This window comes from Salmo salar, chromosome ssa12 (genome assembly GCF_905237065.1).
Source record: "Salmo salar chromosome ssa12, Ssal_v3.1, whole genome shotgun sequence".
Classification (NCBI taxonomy): domain Eukaryota; kingdom Metazoa; phylum Chordata; class Actinopteri; order Salmoniformes; family Salmonidae; genus Salmo; species Salmo salar.
The window spans coordinates 20,642,858-20,663,216 of NC_059453.1; the positions used below are offsets into that span (position 1 = coordinate 20,642,858).

Below are 20,359 nucleotides of genomic sequence, written 5' to 3' on the forward strand. Positions count from 1 at the left end.
CCTTCCTGCCCTGAGTCTCTACCCGTCTGCCTGCCTTCCTGACCTGTGTCTCTACCTGTCTGCCTGCCTTCCTGTCCTGTTTCTCTACCCGTCTGCCTGCCTTCCTGTCCTGTTTCTCTACCCGTCTGCCTGCCTTCTGCCCTGAGTCTCTACCCGTCTGCCTGCCTGCCTTCCTGCCCTGAGTCTCTACCCGTCTGCCTGCCTGCCTTCCTGCCCTGAGTCTCTACCCGTCTGCCTGCCTTCCTGACCTGTGTCTCTACCCGTCTACCTGCCTGCCTTCCTGCCCTGAGTCTCTACCCGTCTGCCTGCCTTCCTGCCTGAGTCTCTACCCGTCTGCCTGCCTTCCTTCCCTGAGTCTCTACCCGTCTGCCTGCCTTCCTGCCCTGTGTCTCTACTCGTCTGCCTGCCTGCCTTCCTGCCCTGAGTCTCTACCCGTCTGCCTGCCTTCCTGACCTGTGTCTCTACCTGTCTGCCTGCCTTCCTGTCCTGTTTCTCTACCCGTCTGCCTGCCTTCTGCCCTGAGTCTCTACCCGTCTGCCTGCCTGCCTTCCTGCCCTGAGTCTCTACCCGTCTGCCTGCCTTCCTGACCTGTGTCTCTACCCGTCTACCTGCCTGCCTTCCTGCCCTGAGTCTCTACCCGTCTGCCTGCCTTCCTGCCTGAGTCTCTACCCGTCTGCCTGCCTTCCTTCCCTGAGTCTCTACCCGTCTGCCTGCCTTCCTGCCCTGTGTCTCTACTCGTCTGCCTGCCTGCCTTCCTGCCCTGTGTCTCTACCCGTCTGCCTGCCTTCCTGCCCTGTGTCTCTACCCGTCTACCTGCCTTTCTGCCCTGTGTCTCTACCCGTCTGCCTTCCTTCCTGCCCTGAGTCTCTACCCGTCTGCCTGCCTTCCTGCCCTGTGTCTCTACCCGTCTGCCTGCCTTCCTGCCCTGTGTCTCTACCCGTCTACCTGCCTTCCTGCCCTGTGTCTCTACCCGTCTACCTGCCTTCCTGACCTGTGTCTCTACCCGTCTGCCTGCCTTCCTGCCCTGAGTCTCTACCCGTCTACCTGCCTTCCTGACCTGAGTCTCTACCCGTCTACCTGCCTTCCTGACCTGTGTCTCTACCCGTCTGCCTGCCTGCCTTCCTGTCCTGAGTCTCTACCCGTCTGCCTGCCTTCCTGCCCTGTGTCTCTACCCGTCTACCTGCCTTCCTGACCTGTGTCTCTACCCGTCTGCCTGCCTTCCTGCCCTGAGTCTCTACCCGTCTACCTGCCTTCCTGACCTGTGTCTCTACCCGTCTGCCTGCCTGCCTTCCTGCCCTGAGTCTCTACCCGTCTGCCTGCCTTCCTGCCCTGAGTCTCTACCCGTCTACCTGCCTTCCTGACCTGTGTCTCTACCCGTCTGCCTGCCTGCCTTCCTGTCCTGAGTCTCTACCCGTCTGCCTGCCTTCCTGCCCTGTGTCTCTACCCGTCTACCTGCCTTCCTGACCTGTGTCTCTACCCGTCTGCCTGCCTTCCTGCCCTGAGTCTCTACCCGTCTACCTGCCTTCCTGACCTGTGTCTCTACCCGTCTGCCTGCCTGCCTTCCTGCCCTGAGTCTCTACCCGTCTGCCTGCCTTCCTGCCCTGAGTCTCTACCCGTCTGCCTGCCTTCCTGACCTGTGTCTCTACCCGTCTGCCTGCCTGCCTTCCTGCCCTGAGTCTCTACCCGTCTGCCTGCGTTCCTGCCCTGTGTCTCTACCCGTCTACCTGCCTTCCTGACCTGTGTCTCTACCCGTCTGCCTGCCTGCCTTCCTGCCCTGAGTCTCTACCCGTCTGCCTGCCTTCCTGCCCTGAGTCTCTACCCGTCTACCTGCCTTCCTGACCTGAGTCTCTACCCGTCTGCCTGCCTTCCTGCCCTGTGTCTCTACCCGTCTGCCTGCCTTCCTGCCCTGTGTCTCTACCCGTCTGCCTGCCTTATGCCCTGTGTCTCTACCCGTCTGCCTGCCTTCCTGCCCTGTGTCTCTACCCGTCTGCCTGCCTTCCTGCCCTGTGTCTCTACCCGTCTACCTGCCTTCCTGACCTGTGTCTCTACCCGTCTGCCTGCCTTCCAGCCCTGTGTCTCTACCCGTCTGCCTGCCTTCCTGCCCTGTGTCTCTACCCGTCTACCTGCCTTCCTGCCCTGTGTCTCTACCCGTCTACCTGCCTTCCTGACCTGTGTCTCTACCCATCTGCCTGCCTTCCTGCCCTGTGTCTCTACCCGTCTGCCTGCCTTCCTGCCCTGTGTCTCTACCCGTCTGCCTGCCTTCCTGCCCTGTGTCTCTACCCGTCTGCCTGCCTTCCTGCCCTGTGTCTCTACCCGTCTGCCTGCCTTCCTGCCCTGTGTCTCTACCCGTCTGCCTGCCTTCCTGCCCTGTGTCTCTACCCGTCTGCCGGCCTTCCTGCCCTGTGTCTCTACCCGTCTGCCTGCCTTCCTGCCCTGTGTCTCTACCCGTCTACCTGCCTTCCTGACCTGTGTCTCTACCCGTCTGCCTGCCTTCCAGCCCTGTGTCTCTACCCGTCTGCCTGCCTTCCTGCCCTGTGTCTCTACCCGTCTACCTGCCTTCCTGCCCTGTGTCTCTACCCGTCTACCTGCCTTCCTGACCTGTGTCTCTACCCATCTGCCTGCCTTCCTGCCCTGTGTCTCTACCCGTCTGCCTGCCTTCCTGCCCTGTGTCTCTACCCGTCTGCCTGCCTTCCTGCCCTGTGTCTCTACCCGTCTGCCTGCCTTCCTGCCCTGTGTCTCTACCCGTCTGCCTGCCTTCCTGCCCTGTGTCTCTACCCGTCTGCCTGCCTTCCTGCCCTGTGTCTCTACCCGTCTGCCGGCCTTCCTGCCCTGTGTCTCTACCCGTCTGCCTGCCTTCCTGACCTGCTACATGAAACTTAACCATTAGGGATCCAAATTAGAGATGCATACAGCCACAGGTTGCCAAAGATATATAACTTCACTAAATCAAATTGTATTGGTAACATGCACATATGTAGCAGATGTTATTGGTAACATACACATATGTAGTAGATGTTATTGGTAACATACACATATGTAGTAGATGTTATTGGTAACATACACATATGTAGCAGATGTTATTGGTAACATACACATATGTAGTAGATGTTATTGGTAACATACACATATGTAGTAGATGTTATTGGTAACATACACATATGTAGCAGATGTTATTGGTAACATACACATATGTAGCAGATGTTATTGGTAACATACACATATGTAGCAGATGTTATTGGTAACATACACATATGTAGTAGATGTTATTGGTAACATACACATATGTAGTAGATGTTATTGGTAACATACACATATGTAGCAGATGTTATTGGTAACATACACATATGTAGCAGATGTTATTGGTAACATACACATATGTAGTAGATGTTATTGGTAACATACACATATGTAGCAGATGTTATTGGTAACATACACATATGTAGCAGATGTTATTGGTAACATACACATATGTAGCAGATGTTATTGGTAACATACACATATGTAGCAGATGTTATTGGTAACATACACATATGTAGCAGATGTTATTGGTAACATACACATATGTAGCAGATGTTATTGGTAACATACACATATGTAGCAGATGTTATTGGTAACATACACATATGTAGCAGATGTTATTGTGGGTGTAGAGAAATGCTTGTGTTCCTAGCTCCAACAGTGAGGTAATATCTAACTATTCACAACAATACACACAAATGTAAAAGTCAAATAATGGAATTAAGAAATACATAAATATTAGGACGAGCAATGTCGGAGTGGCATTGACTAAAATACAGTAGAATAGAATACAGTAAATACATATGAGATGAGTAAAGCAGTATGTAAACATTATTAAAGTGATTAGTGATTCCATGTCTATGTACATAGAGCAGCAGCCTTTAAGGTGCAGGGTTGAGTAACCAGGTGGTAGCCGGCTAGTGACAGTGACTAAGTTCAGGACAGGGCACTGGGTGGAGGCCAGCTAGTGATGCTATTTAACAATCTGATGGCCTTGAGATAGATGTTTCAGTCTCTTGGTCCCCGCTTTGATGCACCTGTACTGGCCTCGCCTTCTGGATGATAGCGGAGTGAACAGGCAGTGGCTCGGGTGGTTGTTGTCCTTGATGATCTTTTTGGCCTTCCTGTGACATCGGGTGCTGTAGGTGTCAGCTTCAACAGGTAGGTTATGGGTTCATCTCAAAAGTTTTTTAAAAAGTGGCTTCCTCTCCTTCCCCTACAGTCTCCACTTCTCTCCTTCTCACCTTCTCTCCTTCTCACCCATCTGAAAGACAGGAGATTTAAATGAAAATACATAAGTCCTACCAGGGGATTTGATTTGTTTTTGTCCATTCAATCAGATCACTGCAGATGAAAGGGAGGACATGAGGAGAGAGATGAAGCCACATTAGACTATTGAGATGCACCCCATCCGATCCCCCATGTCATGTTAGTCTGTCAGCTGCACCTCAAAATGGAAGCTTCCTAACCTCCTTCGGTGCTTCAAAGGTGTTTGGGTGCACAGAGTTGGCATCACCGCTGGGGGTGCACGGGCGCCATGGTAACCATGTGAGCCAGTTAGTTCACTTCCTTTTGATGTTCTCCTTTCTCAGCTCACATCACACCAACCTCTCTCTCTCTTTTCCTCTCTCCTCTCCCTCAGTCCCCCTCTCTCCTCTCTCTGTTTCTCTCATGTATCCCTCTCTCTCCTCTCTCTGTTTCCCTCATTTATCCCTCTATCTTCCTCTCTCTCTCTCTTCTCTCTCTGTTTCTCAAATGTATCCCTCTATCTTCCTCTCTCTCTATCTTCCTCTCTCTCTCTCTCTCTCTCTCTCTCTCTCTCTCTCTCCTCTCTCTCTATTTCTCTCAATCTCCCCTGGACTCTCTCTCTTTTTCTCTCTCCTCTCTGTCTCTCTCTTTCTCTCCTTCTATCCCTCTATCTCTCTGTCACACACACCCTCTCTCTTTCTCTCTCTCCCTCCCTACCACCCATCTTCCTGTTCTCTCTCTTTCTCTCTTGCTCTCCCTCCCCAACAACCTTCGTCCTGTTCTCTCTCTCTCCCCCATCGCTCTCTCTCTATCTCTCTCTAGCTTTCTCAACACACAAGCCAGCTAGAGAAATTCCAAGAACCGCTCTTGCTATATTGCACACTAAGGTAATTGCGGCCTTGACTCTTTGACTAGAAGGCCCCATCCTTGAATGTGTTTATCTTGTTCGAGCATAGCCGTCATTGTATACTATTAGCGCTGCATTGGATTGATTGATAAGGTGCTGCACCCTGGTGGTTGGTACTGGTATCGCGGCCTCACAGCTGGTGAAAAGGGCAGTCTTTAGTTTTTTGATGAAAGGAAGATAAAAAAAGAAAAGGAGGATCTCCCTCTTCCCCATCTGGCTCAGGGAGTTCATTTAGTCTCTAACACACTACCTTGTTCCCTCCCCTCTTTCTTGTAATTGCTCTTTCACTCATTGCCTCATTTTCTCTCCTCCAATCTTGCCTACACAATCAGTGTTGTGTGTGTGTGTGTGTGTGTGTGTGTGTGTGTGTGTGTGTGTGTGTGTGTGTGTGTGTGTGTGTGTGTGTGCAGTATGTAGACATATTTTTATAGTTAGTCATGGCTATGAATATATATGCAATCTTTGTGTGCATATATTTATGTAGAATGCATTTGGTATGTTGAACATCTCATTCAAAAATCATGGGCATTAATATATGGAGTTAGTCCCCCTTTGCTGCTATAACAGCCTCCACTCTTCTGGGAAGGCTTTCCACTAGATGTTGGAACATTGCTGTGGGGACTTGCTTCCATTCAGCCACAAGAGCATTAGTGAGTTTGGGCACTGATGTTGGGCGATTAGGCCTGGCAGTCAGCATTCCAATTCATCCCAAAGGTGTTCGATGGGGTTGAGGTCAGGGCACTGTGCAGGCCAGTCAAGTTCTTTCACACCGATCTCGACAAACCATTTCTGGACCTCGCTTTGTGCACGGGGGCATAGTCATGCTGAAACAGGAAAGGGCCTTCCCCAAACTGTTGGAAGCACAGAATTATCTAGAATGTCATTGTATGCTGTAGCGTAAAGATTTCCCTTCCCTGGAACTAAGGGGCCTAGCCAGAACCATGACTCCATCTAACTTTACAGTTATCACTATACACTGGGGCAGGTAGCGTTCTCCTGGCATCCGCCAAATCCAAATTCCTCTGTCAGATGGTGACGCGTGATTCATCACTCCAGAGAACGCATGTCCACTGCTACAGAGTCCAATGGCAGCGAGCTTTACACCACTCCAGCCAACGCTTATCATTGCGCATGGTGATCTTAGGCTTGTATGCGGCTGCTCGGCCATTGAAACCCATTTCATAAAGCTTCCGACAAACAGTTATTGTGCTGATGTTGCTTCCAGAGGCCGTTTTGAACTAGGTAGTGAGTGTTGCAACAGAGGACCAGTGGTGACCTGTCATTCAGGGCAGAGCCCCACTTGTTTTGAGCCCCACATTTCTAGCAAAAAATAAATATATATATATATATATATATATATATATATATATATATATATATATATATATATATATAGTGTGTTTTTGGGGGAGGGGGCTTACATTTTCTGGATGTTATTCTGACATTAATATGTGTGACATATCAGTTTGCAAACAGTGTAAAAAATTAAAATAAATCATTGAGTTAATAAATCCGCATTCAAACATGGTCTCTTTTTGCTTTGTTGAGCAAGGCAGCTCCAAAATGCAGGTATTTCAGCCTAGCTCTATGCTATCTGTGGTAGTGGGGCAGCCAGCGGAAAATAGGGGTTGGTAAGGTACTCTAGTTGCACCGTGATTGGCTCAATGTTCTGTCACTCATGGGGACAATAAGTCACCGCCAAGTCTAAGGGTAGAGCTCGAAAATTCAAGCCCCTTGGGTGCTGCAATAGAGTTACATTAGAAGTGCTCATCCAAGAAGGCTCAAGGTCATTGGCCACAGATAAAATCACATCTAATCACATTATATCTACAGTAGTTTTGATTGGACTGATCATGTCAACATCATACTTTCAAAATCTTCGCTAGTAGTCGTCATCATCATGAATCAAGTCGACAATCTACTGGCAAATCCTTGTCATATGAAGAGAAATAATGGAGAAAAATGTAAGATAAAACCTATCAGTGCCTCAGCCTAATAATTTGGTCTATTTTCCCCTCTTAATTCCACCTACTGTTCTGACTTGGTGGTGCACATATAGCCTATAACCTGTTTTAGAGAAATGTAATTATCGAATGTAGCAGTGGTAAGGTGTTGGGACTGCTGTTGGGACTAACAGTTTTGGGCACCGTTTTCACCGTTATAGTGCAATTAATCAACTGTTTAGTGATGTGTAGTGGCTTTGATGACATGCATCCCACATTTTTTTGTTTTGTTTGCCCCACCAAGATTTACATGCTAAAATCGCCACTGCCAACGACAGATGATTTTTACGTGCTTCAGCACTTGGCGGTCCCGTGCTGTGAGCTTGTGTGGCCTACCACTTTGCAGTGGAGCCGTTGTTGCTCCTAGACGTTTTCGCTTCACAATAACAGAAATTTGACGAAGTGACTTGTTGGAAGGGTGGCATCCTATGACGATGCCATGTTGAAAGTCACTGAGCTCTTCAGTATGGACCATTCTACTGCCAATGTTTGGTTATGGAGATTGCATGGCTGTGTGCTCGATTCTTTGAATATACATTTGTATATATAGTGTATTTTCAAAAGCTGTGTTTGTGAGATGGCGGAGGGAGGTAGAGGTAGAGAGGTAGAGAGAGGTAGAGAGAGAGAGAGAGAAAGAGAGAAAGAGAGAGAGAGAGAGAGAGAGAGAGAGAGCCCCAGCAGGGCCACAGCGCTGTGCTGTCTCCATGGAAGTAGCAGTGAGGGTTGTTGAGTTGGAACCTAATAAAGGGAGGACAATATGCACACACACCCTACACACATACACACTCCCCCCAGCCTAATAAAGCAGCTTTGGATAGCACTGAACTAGCCAGCAGCAATCTCTAAAAGGACTCTCCATCTCCCTTAGTGCAGCACACAAGCTCTCCGTCACGCTATTTCTCTCTCTGACACACACACACACACACACACGTTTGAACACAAAAACTCTCTCTCACACACACATGCACACACAAACCATGCACCCATCAGTCAATGACCATCTCAATGAAGTTAACAGCTCACTCATTGATGAGTCAATGGCTCTTCTCGCTACTGTCTCCTCTCCTTCTCTCCTTTTCTCCTTTTCTCCCTTCTCTTCTCTCTTTTCTCTCTCCTCTCCCCTCTTCTTCCCCACTCTACTGGAGCACACCAGCTACATGTGTCACTATGGCAACCTCTCCACTTGACAGCACTTTCTCTGCCAGTCCAGATGAGTCTGATGTGCCACTCCTCAAGCTGGACTAAGTTACCTAGTTACAGTATTTAGCCAATGAGGAGGTCTATCTCAGAAAGAACACCTACTGTAAATGAATCATTCTTCAATATATTTTTTGTTTCCTAAAAACTACAAATAGTCACAACTTCTCCTCTGCTCCAATGGACCCCACCAGCTACAGTACATGTGTGTCACTATGGTAACCTCTCGAATTGAACAGAACTCTGACTGGATGTGGTTTGAATGAGCCAATCAACTAAGTTTCCCACTTTTAGTTTCTTTGTGGTATATTTCTGAGCACTCTCCCTATGCTCTTTCACTCTTGGTCTCTTCTCTCCCTCTCTCATGCTCTAATCTCCCTCTCTCATGCTCTAATCTCCCTCTCTCATGCTCTAATCTCCCTCTCTCATGCTCTTCTTTCCCTCTCTCATGCTCTAATCTCCCTCTCTCATGCTCTAATCTCCCTCTCTCATGCTCTAATCTCCCTCTCTCATGCTCTTCTCTCCCTCTCTCATGCTCTAATCTCCCTCTCTCATGCTCTAATCTCCCTCTCTCATGCTCTAATCTCCCTCTCTCATGCTCTAATCTCCCTCTCTCATGCTCTAATCTCCCTCTCTCATGCTCTAATCTCCCTCTCTCATGCTCTAATCTCCCTCTCTCATGCTCTAATCTCCCTCTCTCTCTCAATTAAATTCTATTCAAAGGGCTTTATTGGCATGGGGAAAATATGTTTACATTGCCAAAGCAATGTACACTGAACAAAAACATAAACGCAACATGCAACAATTTCAAAGATTTTACTGTTATAGTTCATATAAGGAAAAGGAAATCTGTCAATTGAAACAAATTCATTAGGTCCTGATTTATGGATTTCACATGACTGGGAATACAGATATGCACCCATTGGTCACAGATACCTTAAAAAAAGGTAGGGGCGTGGATCAGTATCTGGTGTGACCACCATTTGCCTCATGCAGCGTGACACATCTCCTTTGCATAGAGTTGATCAGGCTGTTGATTGTGGCCTGTGGAATGTTGTCCCACTCCTCTTCAATGGGTGTGCGAAGTTTCTGTATTTTGGCGGGAACTAGAACACTAGAACACGCTGTCGTACACGTCGATCCAGAGCATCCCAAACATGCTGAATGGGTGACATGTCTGGTGACTATGAAGGCCATGGAAGAACTGGGACATTTTCAGCTTCCAGGAGTTGTGAACAGGTCCTTGTGACATGGGGCCGTGCATTACCATGCTGAAACATGAGGTGATGGTGGCGGATGAATGGCACAACAATGGGTCTTGTGCATTCAAATTGCCATTAATAAAATGCAATTGTGTTAGTTGTCCGTAGCATTATGCCTGCCCGTACCATAACCCCACCACAACCATGGGACACTCTGTTCACAACGTTGACATCAGCAAACTGCTCACCCACACGACACCATACATGCTGTCTGCCATCTGCCCGGTACAGTTGAAACCAGGATTCATCCATGAAGAGCACACCTCTCCAGCGTGCCAGTGACCATCAAAGGGGGGCATTTGTCCACTGAAGTTGGTTACGACGCTGAACTGCAGTCAGGTCAAGACCCTGGAGAGGATGACGAGCACGCAGATCACCTTCCCTGAGACGGTTTCTGACAGTTTGTGCAGAAATTATTCGGTTGTGCAAACCCACATTTTCATCAGCTGTCCGGGTGGCTAGTCTCAGACGATCCTGTAGGTGAAGAAGCCAGATGTGGAGGTCCTGGGCTGGCGTGGTTACACGTGGCCTGCGGTTATGAGGCCGGATGAAAGTACTGCCAAATTCTCTAACACGATTTTGGAGGCGGCTTATTGTAATTAAAGAATTAACATATAATTATCTGGCAACAGCTCTGGTGGACATTCCTGCAGTCAGCATGCCAATTTCACGCTCCCTCAACTTGAGACATTGTGTTGTGTAACAAAACTGCACATTTTAAAGTAGCCTTTTATTGTCCCCAGCACAACCTGCACCCGTGTAATGATCATGCTGTTTAATCAGCTTCTTGATATGCCACACCTGTCAGGTGGATGGATTATCTTGGCTAAGGAGAAATGCTCACTAACTGGGATCTAAACAAATGTGTGCAAAAAATGTGCCATTCTGTCTTGTTTGCCATTCTGTCTTGTTCCCCATTCTGTCTTGTTTGCCATTCTGTCTTGTTCCCCATTCTGTCTTGTTCGCCATTCTGTCTTGTTTGCCATTCTGTCTTGTTCCCCATTCTGTCTTGTTCCCCATTCTGTCTTGTTCCCCATTCTGTCTTGTTCCCCATTCTGTCTTGTTCCCCATTCTGTCTTGTTTGCCATTCTGTCTTGTTCCCCATTCTGTCTTGTTCCCCATTCTTCTTTAAACAAGAGTTTAGGCTTGGAATTGTGGGTTAGTTAGGGTGTTATTTAGGGTCAATGGACACACAAATACTAAGAGATGAGAATATCTTTGTTCAGTCGTTCTCTCCAGACACACTCCGCTCAGCCAGGGGATGTAGAAAGGTCTAGAGAGGTCTTAAATGGAACATTGTGATTCGTTGAGACCCAGGGCGACTCTATTCTCTCGCTGACGACCTTTTAGAATCCTGTATAGCCGTTTCATGAGACGGACAGAAGATGAAACTGCAGCGCTGAGAGCAACACAAACACAACAGTGAGTGCTACACTCCAACTATCACAGCCTGGGGCCATTTCACCCCTACGGTGGACCAATCCCTGCCTTTTACAGAGTACCAGTACACACATTTTACAGTATCTCTGTGCATCACACACACGCTTGGTTCAGTTCCTAACATTTTACACTGTAGTCATTTAACAGACACTCTTATCCAGAGTGACTTACAGTAGTGAGTGAATACATTTTTGTACTGGTCCCCCACGGGAATCAAACCCACAACCTTGACGTTGCAAGCACCATGCTCTACCAACTGAGCTACACAGGACTGTCATGATGTAACACCACCTCTGAGACCAGAGAGGATATGAGTCATACTGTGGAGAGTAAGTCCCTTCTCCTTGGTGAAACACACACACAGAAACAGAGAGATACACACACTGACACACACACACAGAAACAGAGAGATACACACACTGACACACACACACAGAAACAGAGAGATACACACACTGACACACACACACAGAAACAGAAAGATACACACACTGACACACACACACAGAAACAGAGAGATACACACACTAACACACACACACAGAAACAGAAAGATACACACACTAACACACACACACACAGAAACAGAAAGATACACACACTAACACACACACAGAAACAGAGAGATACACACACTGACACACACACACACACAGAAACAGAAAGATACACACACTGACACACACACACAGAAACAGAGAGATACACACACTGACACACACACACACAGAAACAGAGAGATACACACACTAACACACACACACACAGAAACAGAAAGATACACACACTAACACACACACACACAGAAACAGAAAGATACACACACTAACACACACACAGAAACAGAAAGATACACACACTAACACACACACAGAAACAGAGAGATACACACACTAACACACACACACAGAAACAGAAAGATACACACACTAACACACACACACACACAAACAGAAAGATACACACACTAACACACACACACACAAACAGAAAGATACACACACTAACACACACACACACAGAAACAGAGAGATACACACACTAACACACACACACACACAAACAGAAAGATACACACACTAACACACACACACACACAGAAACAGAGAGATACACACACTAACACACACACACACACAGAAACAGAAAGATACACACACTAACACACACACACACACAGAAACAGAAAGATACACACACTAACACACACACACACAGAAACAGAAAGATACACACACTGACACACACACACAGAAACAGAGAGATACACACACTAACACACACACAGAAACAGAAAGATACACACACTAACACACACACAAACATACATACACAGAGATACAGAAACACACACATTAGCACACAGAGATACACACAAACACTAAGTCACACACACAAACCTATACACATACACACATTAACACACAGTGATACATACACACAAACACACACACACACACCGAGAGTGTGTGGCCTTGAGGTGACGGGTGAGTACACCCCTCACTGTTTCTGTGTATACCTCTGGGAGAACATGGGGGGAGAGAGGTGTCCATGCACCACTGGAGATAGACACACAGAGGGTTCACACACTGAAAACACACACACAGAGTACACACACGCACTGACAATTCCCAATCTTATTTAACCCTTCACCGATTCCCTGTATCCCTCTCAGTCCTCTGAGAATCCTGAACCGCTACGACCCAGCGAATCACGCCTGTCATCTGTAGTTCAGATCTACTCACTGTCCTTCATATGACACACACACACACACACACACACACACACACACACACACACACACACACACACACACACACACACACACACACACACACTGGCCTAAATCATTGCTCATAGCCTCACTGAATCTGAAGTGGTTGTGGTGTGTGCCGTCGGCAATGGCAGACTTACCATTAAGTAACTTACAGACTTACAGAAGAGGCAATTGCCTCAGGCCTCACATGAGCTGGGCATCATTTAAAAAAAGAATACTAGTAATGTATTTTTTGATCTAATTTCTACACACTCCATTTGACACACTCTCCTTGTCTCACACACACACACACAAACACACACAAACACACACACTGTATCTCCAGTACACACAGGGCATCATGGTATAAACCATGATGATTCTTTCAGGCTTTGCAGAAACCAGGAACTATGAACAGACAGCTCAGACTGGGACATAAATACACTTTTAAAGTTCATCAAGGAGTTCAAATAGAAAAACATGCCTTTCCAACAATTTCAAAACATTTTTGCAGTCAGATTCAGTCAGATTTTTGCAGAACAGATTCAAAAAACGGCGGATATTTTACAGCAGTGAATTTCACCAGAGTTCATCATAAGAAGTAATACAAATCTATAAAAAAAGTATATTCCTATTTCTTTTGGTCTCTGTTCAACAAATATAGACACCTCCAAATACATGATGCAAGTGCTGTCTTGTTAAGGGCTCTGGAGGGCTCATAGAACTCCTACAATAAGTAGATAGGTTACAGGAAGTGCACGCTGCATTCTGCACCAGTGCTTGTAGTCCCTGTTATTCCATGTAAAACCAGGGCTGTGTCCCAATTATCTCTCCTTGCTCCCAAAGTTTGTACACTGATTTCAAAGTAAATGACTGGGGTAAGACGTAGGGGTGAAACTCCCACTAGCCCATACCTCGACCAACCCATCACTTTTAGATTTGTTGGAAGTAGTAAACGAGTGTACACTTCAGGAGAAAAGAGAGATTATTGAGATGCACCCAGAGAATCCAGGAAGTGCTGACAACATTTTGGAAAATCTCAGGAGGCACAGGTGCTGCTGGGAGTTGGAGTCTTCAAGGGCACCAGCTGGTCAGTGGATAGAGTAGACAGTGGACCGTCTTAAACCTGTAAAGAATGACAGAACATTCTAAATGACAAAATATATCATTATTAAATGTACAGAAATACAATGAATTAACATTGAATCGACAAGTAAGATGATTGTTCTTTTTACAGCATCTGTGAAGGCCGTACACATGCATATACAGTCGTGGACAAAATATTTGAGAATGACACAAATATTAATTTCCACAAAGTTTGCTGCTTCACTGTCTTTAGATATTTTTGTCAGATGTTACCATGGAATACTGAAGTATAATTACAAGCATTTCATAAGAGTCAAAGGCTTTTATTGACAATTACATGAAGTTGATGCAAAGAGTCAATATTTGCAGTGTTGACCCTTCTTTTGCAAGACCTCTGCAATCCGCCCTGGCATGCTGTCAATTAACTTCTGGGCCACATCCTGACTGATGGCGGCCCATTCTTGCATAATCAATGCTTGGAGTTTGTCAGAATTTGTGGGTTTTTGTTTGTCCACCCGCCTCTTGAGGATTGACCACAAGTTCTCAATGGGATTAAGGTCTGGGAGTTTCCTGGCCATGGACCCAAAATATCGATGTTTTGTTCCCCGAGCCACTTAGTTATCACTTTTGCCTTATGGCAAGGTGCTCCATCATGCTGGAAAAGGCATTGTTCGTCACCAAACTGTTCCTGGATGGTTGGGAGAAGTTGCTCTCGGAGGATGTGTTGGTACCATTCTTTATTCATGGCTGTGTTCTTAGGCAAAATTGTGAGTGAGCCCACTCCCTTGGCTGAGAAGCAACCCCACACATGAATGGTCTCAGGATGCTTTACTGTTGGCATGACACAGGACTGATGGTAGCGCTCACCTTGTCTTCTCCGGACAAGCTTTTTTCCGGATGCCCCAAACAATCGGAAAGGGGATTCATCAGAGAAAATGACTTTACCCCAGTCCTCAGCAGTCCAATCCCTGTACCTTTTGCAGAATATCAGTCTGTGCCTGATGTTTTTCCTGGAGAGAAGTGGCTTCTTTGCTGCCCTTCTTGACACCAGGCCATCCTCCAAAAGTCTTTGCCTCACTGTGCGTGCAGATGCACTCACACCTGCCTGCTGCCATTACTGAGCAAGCTCTGTACTGGTGGTGCCCCGATCCCATTTGCTGAATCAACTTTAGGAGACAGTCCTGGCGCTTGCTGGACTTTCTTGGGTGCCCTGAAGCCTTCTTCACAACAATTGAACCGCTCTCCTTGAAGTTCTTGATGATCCGATAAATGGTTGATTTAGGTGCATTCTTACTGGCAGCAATATCCTTGCCTGTGAAGCCCTTTTTGTGCAAAGCAATGATTACGGCACATGTTTCCGGCAGCAGACTTCATGAAAATGTATATTTGTGTCATTCTCAAAACTTTTGGCCACGACTGTACATGACAAGTCTTACCAGGACCCTGAACAGCGTCTACCCCCGAAACCATGAGACTGCTAAACAAGGCTGCTAAATAGCTAATCAAATATCTATCCAGACTACCTGCATTGACCCTTTTTTAACTACCTCACTTGCACTGACTCTATGCACATACACTGGACTCTACCCACACACTCACACATACTTACACTGACACACCAACACACACACATACCGTATAGACACACACACACACACACACTACATATGCCCACACACACGTTACATGCACACTGATGCCACACACACACATACACTCACACACACACACACTTTCACACTCACCACATATGCTGCTGCCACTGCCTATTGTCTATCCTGTTGCCTAGTAACTTTACCTCTACTATATGTACAGCACATAGCTACCAGGTCTATTATAAATGTTGGGACATTTTGAACTTGTACCCCAGCAGGCAGAGGAGAAGGATCTCCCCCTCTAGAGTTTCCCAAAAGTTTTACAGAAATCCTGGTTGTAAAACTACAGGAATCAGGAGGGAATAAGCAAGGAATTCTGGAATCCACCAAGCAGGATTTCTGGAAAGCCTGGGATTTTTGGGAAAGTTACCGGAATATTGCAACCCTGGTGTGTTTTTTTTCAAGGTTTCTTGGAATGAGGACAGGTTGGTACTGACCTGGAGGGATCATCCTCCTTGGAGAAGAGTCTATTCAGCTCCACACTGTTCATCTTGTTCTCAAACAGCCCATAACTGAGAGTCACCTAGAGAGAACACACACAATACAACTTAGAGGAGACACAACACATTACATGAGGCAGAAATGATTTATATGAGTGTGTGTATGTGTGCGTTCGTATATCCATGGGTGTGTGTGTATCTGACCTGTAGAGGTATATTGCTGGGTGTGTGTATCTGACCTGTAGAGGTATATTGCTGGGTGTGTGTGTGTATCTGACCTGTAGAGGTATATTGCTGGGTGTGTGTGTATCTGACCTGTAGAGGTATATTGCTGGGTGTGTGTATCTGACCTGTAGAGGTATATTGCTGGGTGTGTGTGTCTGACCTGTAGAGGTATATTGCTGGGTGTGTGTGTATCTGACCTGTAGAGGTATATTGCTGGGTGTGTGTGTATCTGACCTGTAGAGGTATATTGCTGGGTGTGTGTATCTGACCTGTAGAGGTATATTGCTGGGTGTGTGTGTCTGACCTGTAGAGGTATATTGCTGGGTGTGTGTGTGTATCTGACCTGTAGAGGTATATTGCAGGGTGTGTGTGTGTATCTGACCTGTAGAGGTATATTGCTGGGTGTGTTTGTGTATCTGACCTGTAGAGGTATATTGCTGGGTGTGTGTGTATCTGACCTGTAGAGGTATATTGCTGGGTGTGTGTATCTGACCTGTAGAGGTATATTGCTGGGTGTGTGTGTCTGACCTGTAGAGGTATATTGCTGGGTGTGTGTGTGTATCTGACCTGTAGAGGTATATTGCTGGGTGTGTGTGTGTGTATCTGACCTGTAGAGGTATATTGCTGGGTGTGTGTGTATCTGACCTGTAGAGGTATATTGCTGGGTGTGTGTGTATCTGACCTGTAGAGGTATATTGCTGGGTGTGTGTGTATCTGACCTGTAGAGGTATATTGCTGGGTGTGTGTATCTGACCTGTAGAGGTATATTGCTGGTGTGTGTGTCTGACCTGTAGAGGTATATTGCTGGGTATGTGTGTCTGACCTGTAGAGGTATATTGCTGGGTGTGTGTGTCTGACCTGTAGAGGTATATTGCTGGGTGTGTGTGTCTGACCTGTAGAGGTATATTGCTGGGTGTGTGTATCTGACCTGTAGAGGTATATTGCTGGGTGTGTGTGTATCTGACCTGTAGAGGTATATTGCTGGGTGTGTGTGTCTGACCTGTAGAGGTATATTGCTGGGTGTGTGTGTGTGTCTGACCTGTAGAGGTATATTGCTGGGTGTGTGTATCTGACCTGTAGAGGTATATTGCTGGGTGTGTGTATCTGACCTGTAGAGGTATATTGCTGGGTGTGTGTGTCTGACCTGTAGAGGTATATTGCTGGGTGTGTGTGTCTGACCTGTAGAGGAATATTGCTGGGTGTGTGTATCTGACCTGTAGAGGTATATTGCAGGGGGTGTGTGTGTATCTGACCTGTAGAGGTATATTGCTGGGTGTGTGTGTCTGACCTGTAGAGGTATATTGCTGTGTGTGTGTGTCTGACCTGTAGAGGTATATTGCTGGGTGTGTGTGTATCTGACCTGTAGAGGTATATTGCTGGGTGTGTGTATCTGACCTGTAGAGGTATATTGCTGGGTGTGTGTATCTGACCTGTAGAGGTATATTGCTGGGTGTGTGTGTGTATCTGACCTGTAGAGGTATATTGCTGGGTGTGTGTGTATCTGACCTGTAGAGGTATATTGCTGGGTGTGTGTATCTGACCTGTAGAGGTATATTGCTGGGTGTGTGTTTCTGACCTGTAGAGGTATATTGCTGGGTGTGTGTGTATCTGACCTGTAGAGGTATATTGCTGGGTGTGTGTGTCTGACCTGTAGAGGTATATTGCTGGGTGTGTGTGTCTGACCTGTAGAGGTATATTGCTGGGTGTGTGTGTGTATCTGACCTGTAGAGGTATATTGCTGGGTGTGTGTGTATCTGACCTGTAGAGGTATATTGCTGGGTGTGTGTGTCTGACCTGTAGAGGTATATTGCTGGGTGTGTGTGTCTGACCTGTAGAGGTATATTGCTGGGTGTGTGTATCTGACCTGTAGAGGTATATTGCTGGGTGTGTGTGTCTGACCTGTAGAGGTATATTGCTGGGTGTGTGTATCTGACCTGTAGAGGTATATTGCTGGGTGTGTGTGTATCTGACCTGTAGAGGTATATTGCTGGGTGTGTGTATCTGACCTGTAGAGGTATATTGCTGGGTGTGTGTATCTGACCTGTAGAGGTATATTGCTGGGTGTGTGTATCTGACCTGTAGAGGTATATTGCTGGGTGTGTGTGTATCTGACCTTTAGAGGTATATTGCTGGGTGTGTGTATCTGACCTGTAGTGGTATATTGCTGGGTGTGTGTGTGTGTCTGACCTATAGAGGTATATTGCTGGGTGTGTGTGTATCTGACCTGTAGAGGTATATTGCTGGGTGTGTGTATCTGACCTGTAGAGGTATATTGCTGGGTGTGTGTGTATCTGACCTGTAGAGGTATATTGCTGGGTGTGTGTATCTGACCTGTAGAGGTATATTGCTGGGTGTGTGTATCTGACCTGTAGAGGTATATTGCTGGGTGTGTGTATCTGACCTGTAGAGGTATATTGCTGGGTGTGTGTATCTGACCTGTAGAGGTATATTGCTGGGTGTGTGTGTCTGACCTGTAGAGGTATATTGCTGGGTTTGTGTGTGTGTCTGACCTATAGAGGTATATTGCTGGGTGTGTGTGTATCTGACCTGTAGAGGTATATTGCTGGGTGTGTGTTTATCTGACCTGTAGAGGTATATTGCTGGGTGTGTGTATCTGACCTGTAGAGGTATATTGCTGGGTGTGTGTATCTGACCTGTAGAGGTATATTGCTGGGTGTGTGTGTATCTGACCTGTAGAGGTATATTGCTGGGTGTGTATATCTGACCTGTAGAGGTATATTGCTGGGTGTGTGTGTATCTGACCTGTAGAGGTATATTGCTGGGTGTGTGTGTATCTGACCTGTAGAGGTATATTGCTGGGTGTGTGTATCTGACCTGTAGAGGTATATTGCTGGGTGTGTGTGTATCTGACCTGTAGAGGTATATTGCTGGGTGTGTGTATCTGACCTGTAGAGGTATATTGCTTTGTGTGTGTATCTGACCTGTAGAGGTATATTGCTGGGTGTGTGTATCTGACCTGTAGAGGTATATTGCTTGGTGTGTGTGTCTGACCTGTAGAGGTATATTGCTGGGTGTGTGTATCTGACCTGTAGAGGTATTGCTGGGTGTGTGTGTCTGACCTGTAGAGGTATATTGCTGTGTGTGTGTGTATCTGACCTGTAGAGGTATATTGCTGGGTGTGTGTATCTGACCTGTAGAGGTATATTGCTGGGTGTGTGTATCTGACCTGTAGAGGTATATTGCTGGGTGTGTGTGTCTGACCTGTAGAGGTATATTGCTGGGTGTGTGTATCTGACCTGTAGAGGTATATTGCTGGGTGTGTGTGTATCTGACCTGTAGAGGTATATTGCTGGGTGTGTGTATCTGACCTGTAGAGGTATATTGCTAGGTGTGTGTATCTGACCTGTAGAGGTATATTGCTGGGTGTGTGTGTATCTGACCTGTAGAGGTATATTGCTGGGTCTGTGTATCTGACCTGTAGAGGTATATTGCTGGGTGTGTGTGTATCTGACCTGTAGAGGTATATTGCTGGGTGTGTGTGTATCTGACCTGTAGGGGTATATTGCTGGGTGTGTGTGTCTGACCTGTAGAGGTATATTGCTGGGTGTGTGTATCTGACCTGTAGAGGTATATTGCTGGGTGTGTGTGTCTGACCTGTAGAGGTATATTGCTGGGTGTGTGTATCTGACCTGTAGAGGTATATTGCTGGGTGTGTGTGTATCTGACCTGTAGAGGTATATTGCTGGGTGTGTGTGTCTGACCTGTAGAGGTATATTGCTGGGTGTGTGTGTCTGACCTGTAGAGGTATATTGCTGGGTGTGTGTATCTGACCTGTAGAGGTATATTGCTGGGTGTGTGTGTGTCTGACCTGTAGAGGTATATTGCTGGGTGTGTGTGTATCTGACCTGTAGAGGTATATTGCTGGGTGTGTGTGTCTGACCTGTAGAGGTATATTGCTGGGTGTGTGTATCTGACCTGTAGAGGTATATTGCTGGGTGTGTGTGTATCTGACCTGTAGAGGTATATTGCTGGGTGTGTGTGTATCTGACCTGTAGAGGTATATTGCTGGGTGTGTGTGTATCTGACCTGTAGAGGTATATTGCTGGGTGTGTGTGTTCTGACCTGTAGAGGTATATTGCTGGGTGTGTGTATCTGACCTGT

The 20,359-nt window shown here is 46.6% G+C and overlaps 1 protein-coding gene across 1 annotated transcript in view; it reads right to left on the bottom strand.

Moving 5' to 3' along the window:
- Positions 1-13,257: 13,257 nt before the first annotated feature.
- The window catches only part of LOC106593718 (beta-1,3-N-acetylglucosaminyltransferase manic fringe-like), a 30,309-nt gene continuing 23,207 nt past the window's right edge, over positions 13,258-20,359 (bottom strand). The window contains exons 7-8 of the mRNA XM_045691005.1: positions 16,010-16,095; positions 13,258-13,957 (exon numbers count right to left, since the gene is read on the bottom strand). Of these exons, the coding sequence (XP_045546961.1) occupies positions 13,906-13,957; positions 16,010-16,095 (138 nt within the window). The 3' untranslated portion in view covers positions 13,258-13,905. The remainder of the gene's footprint in view (positions 13,958-16,009; positions 16,096-20,359) is intronic.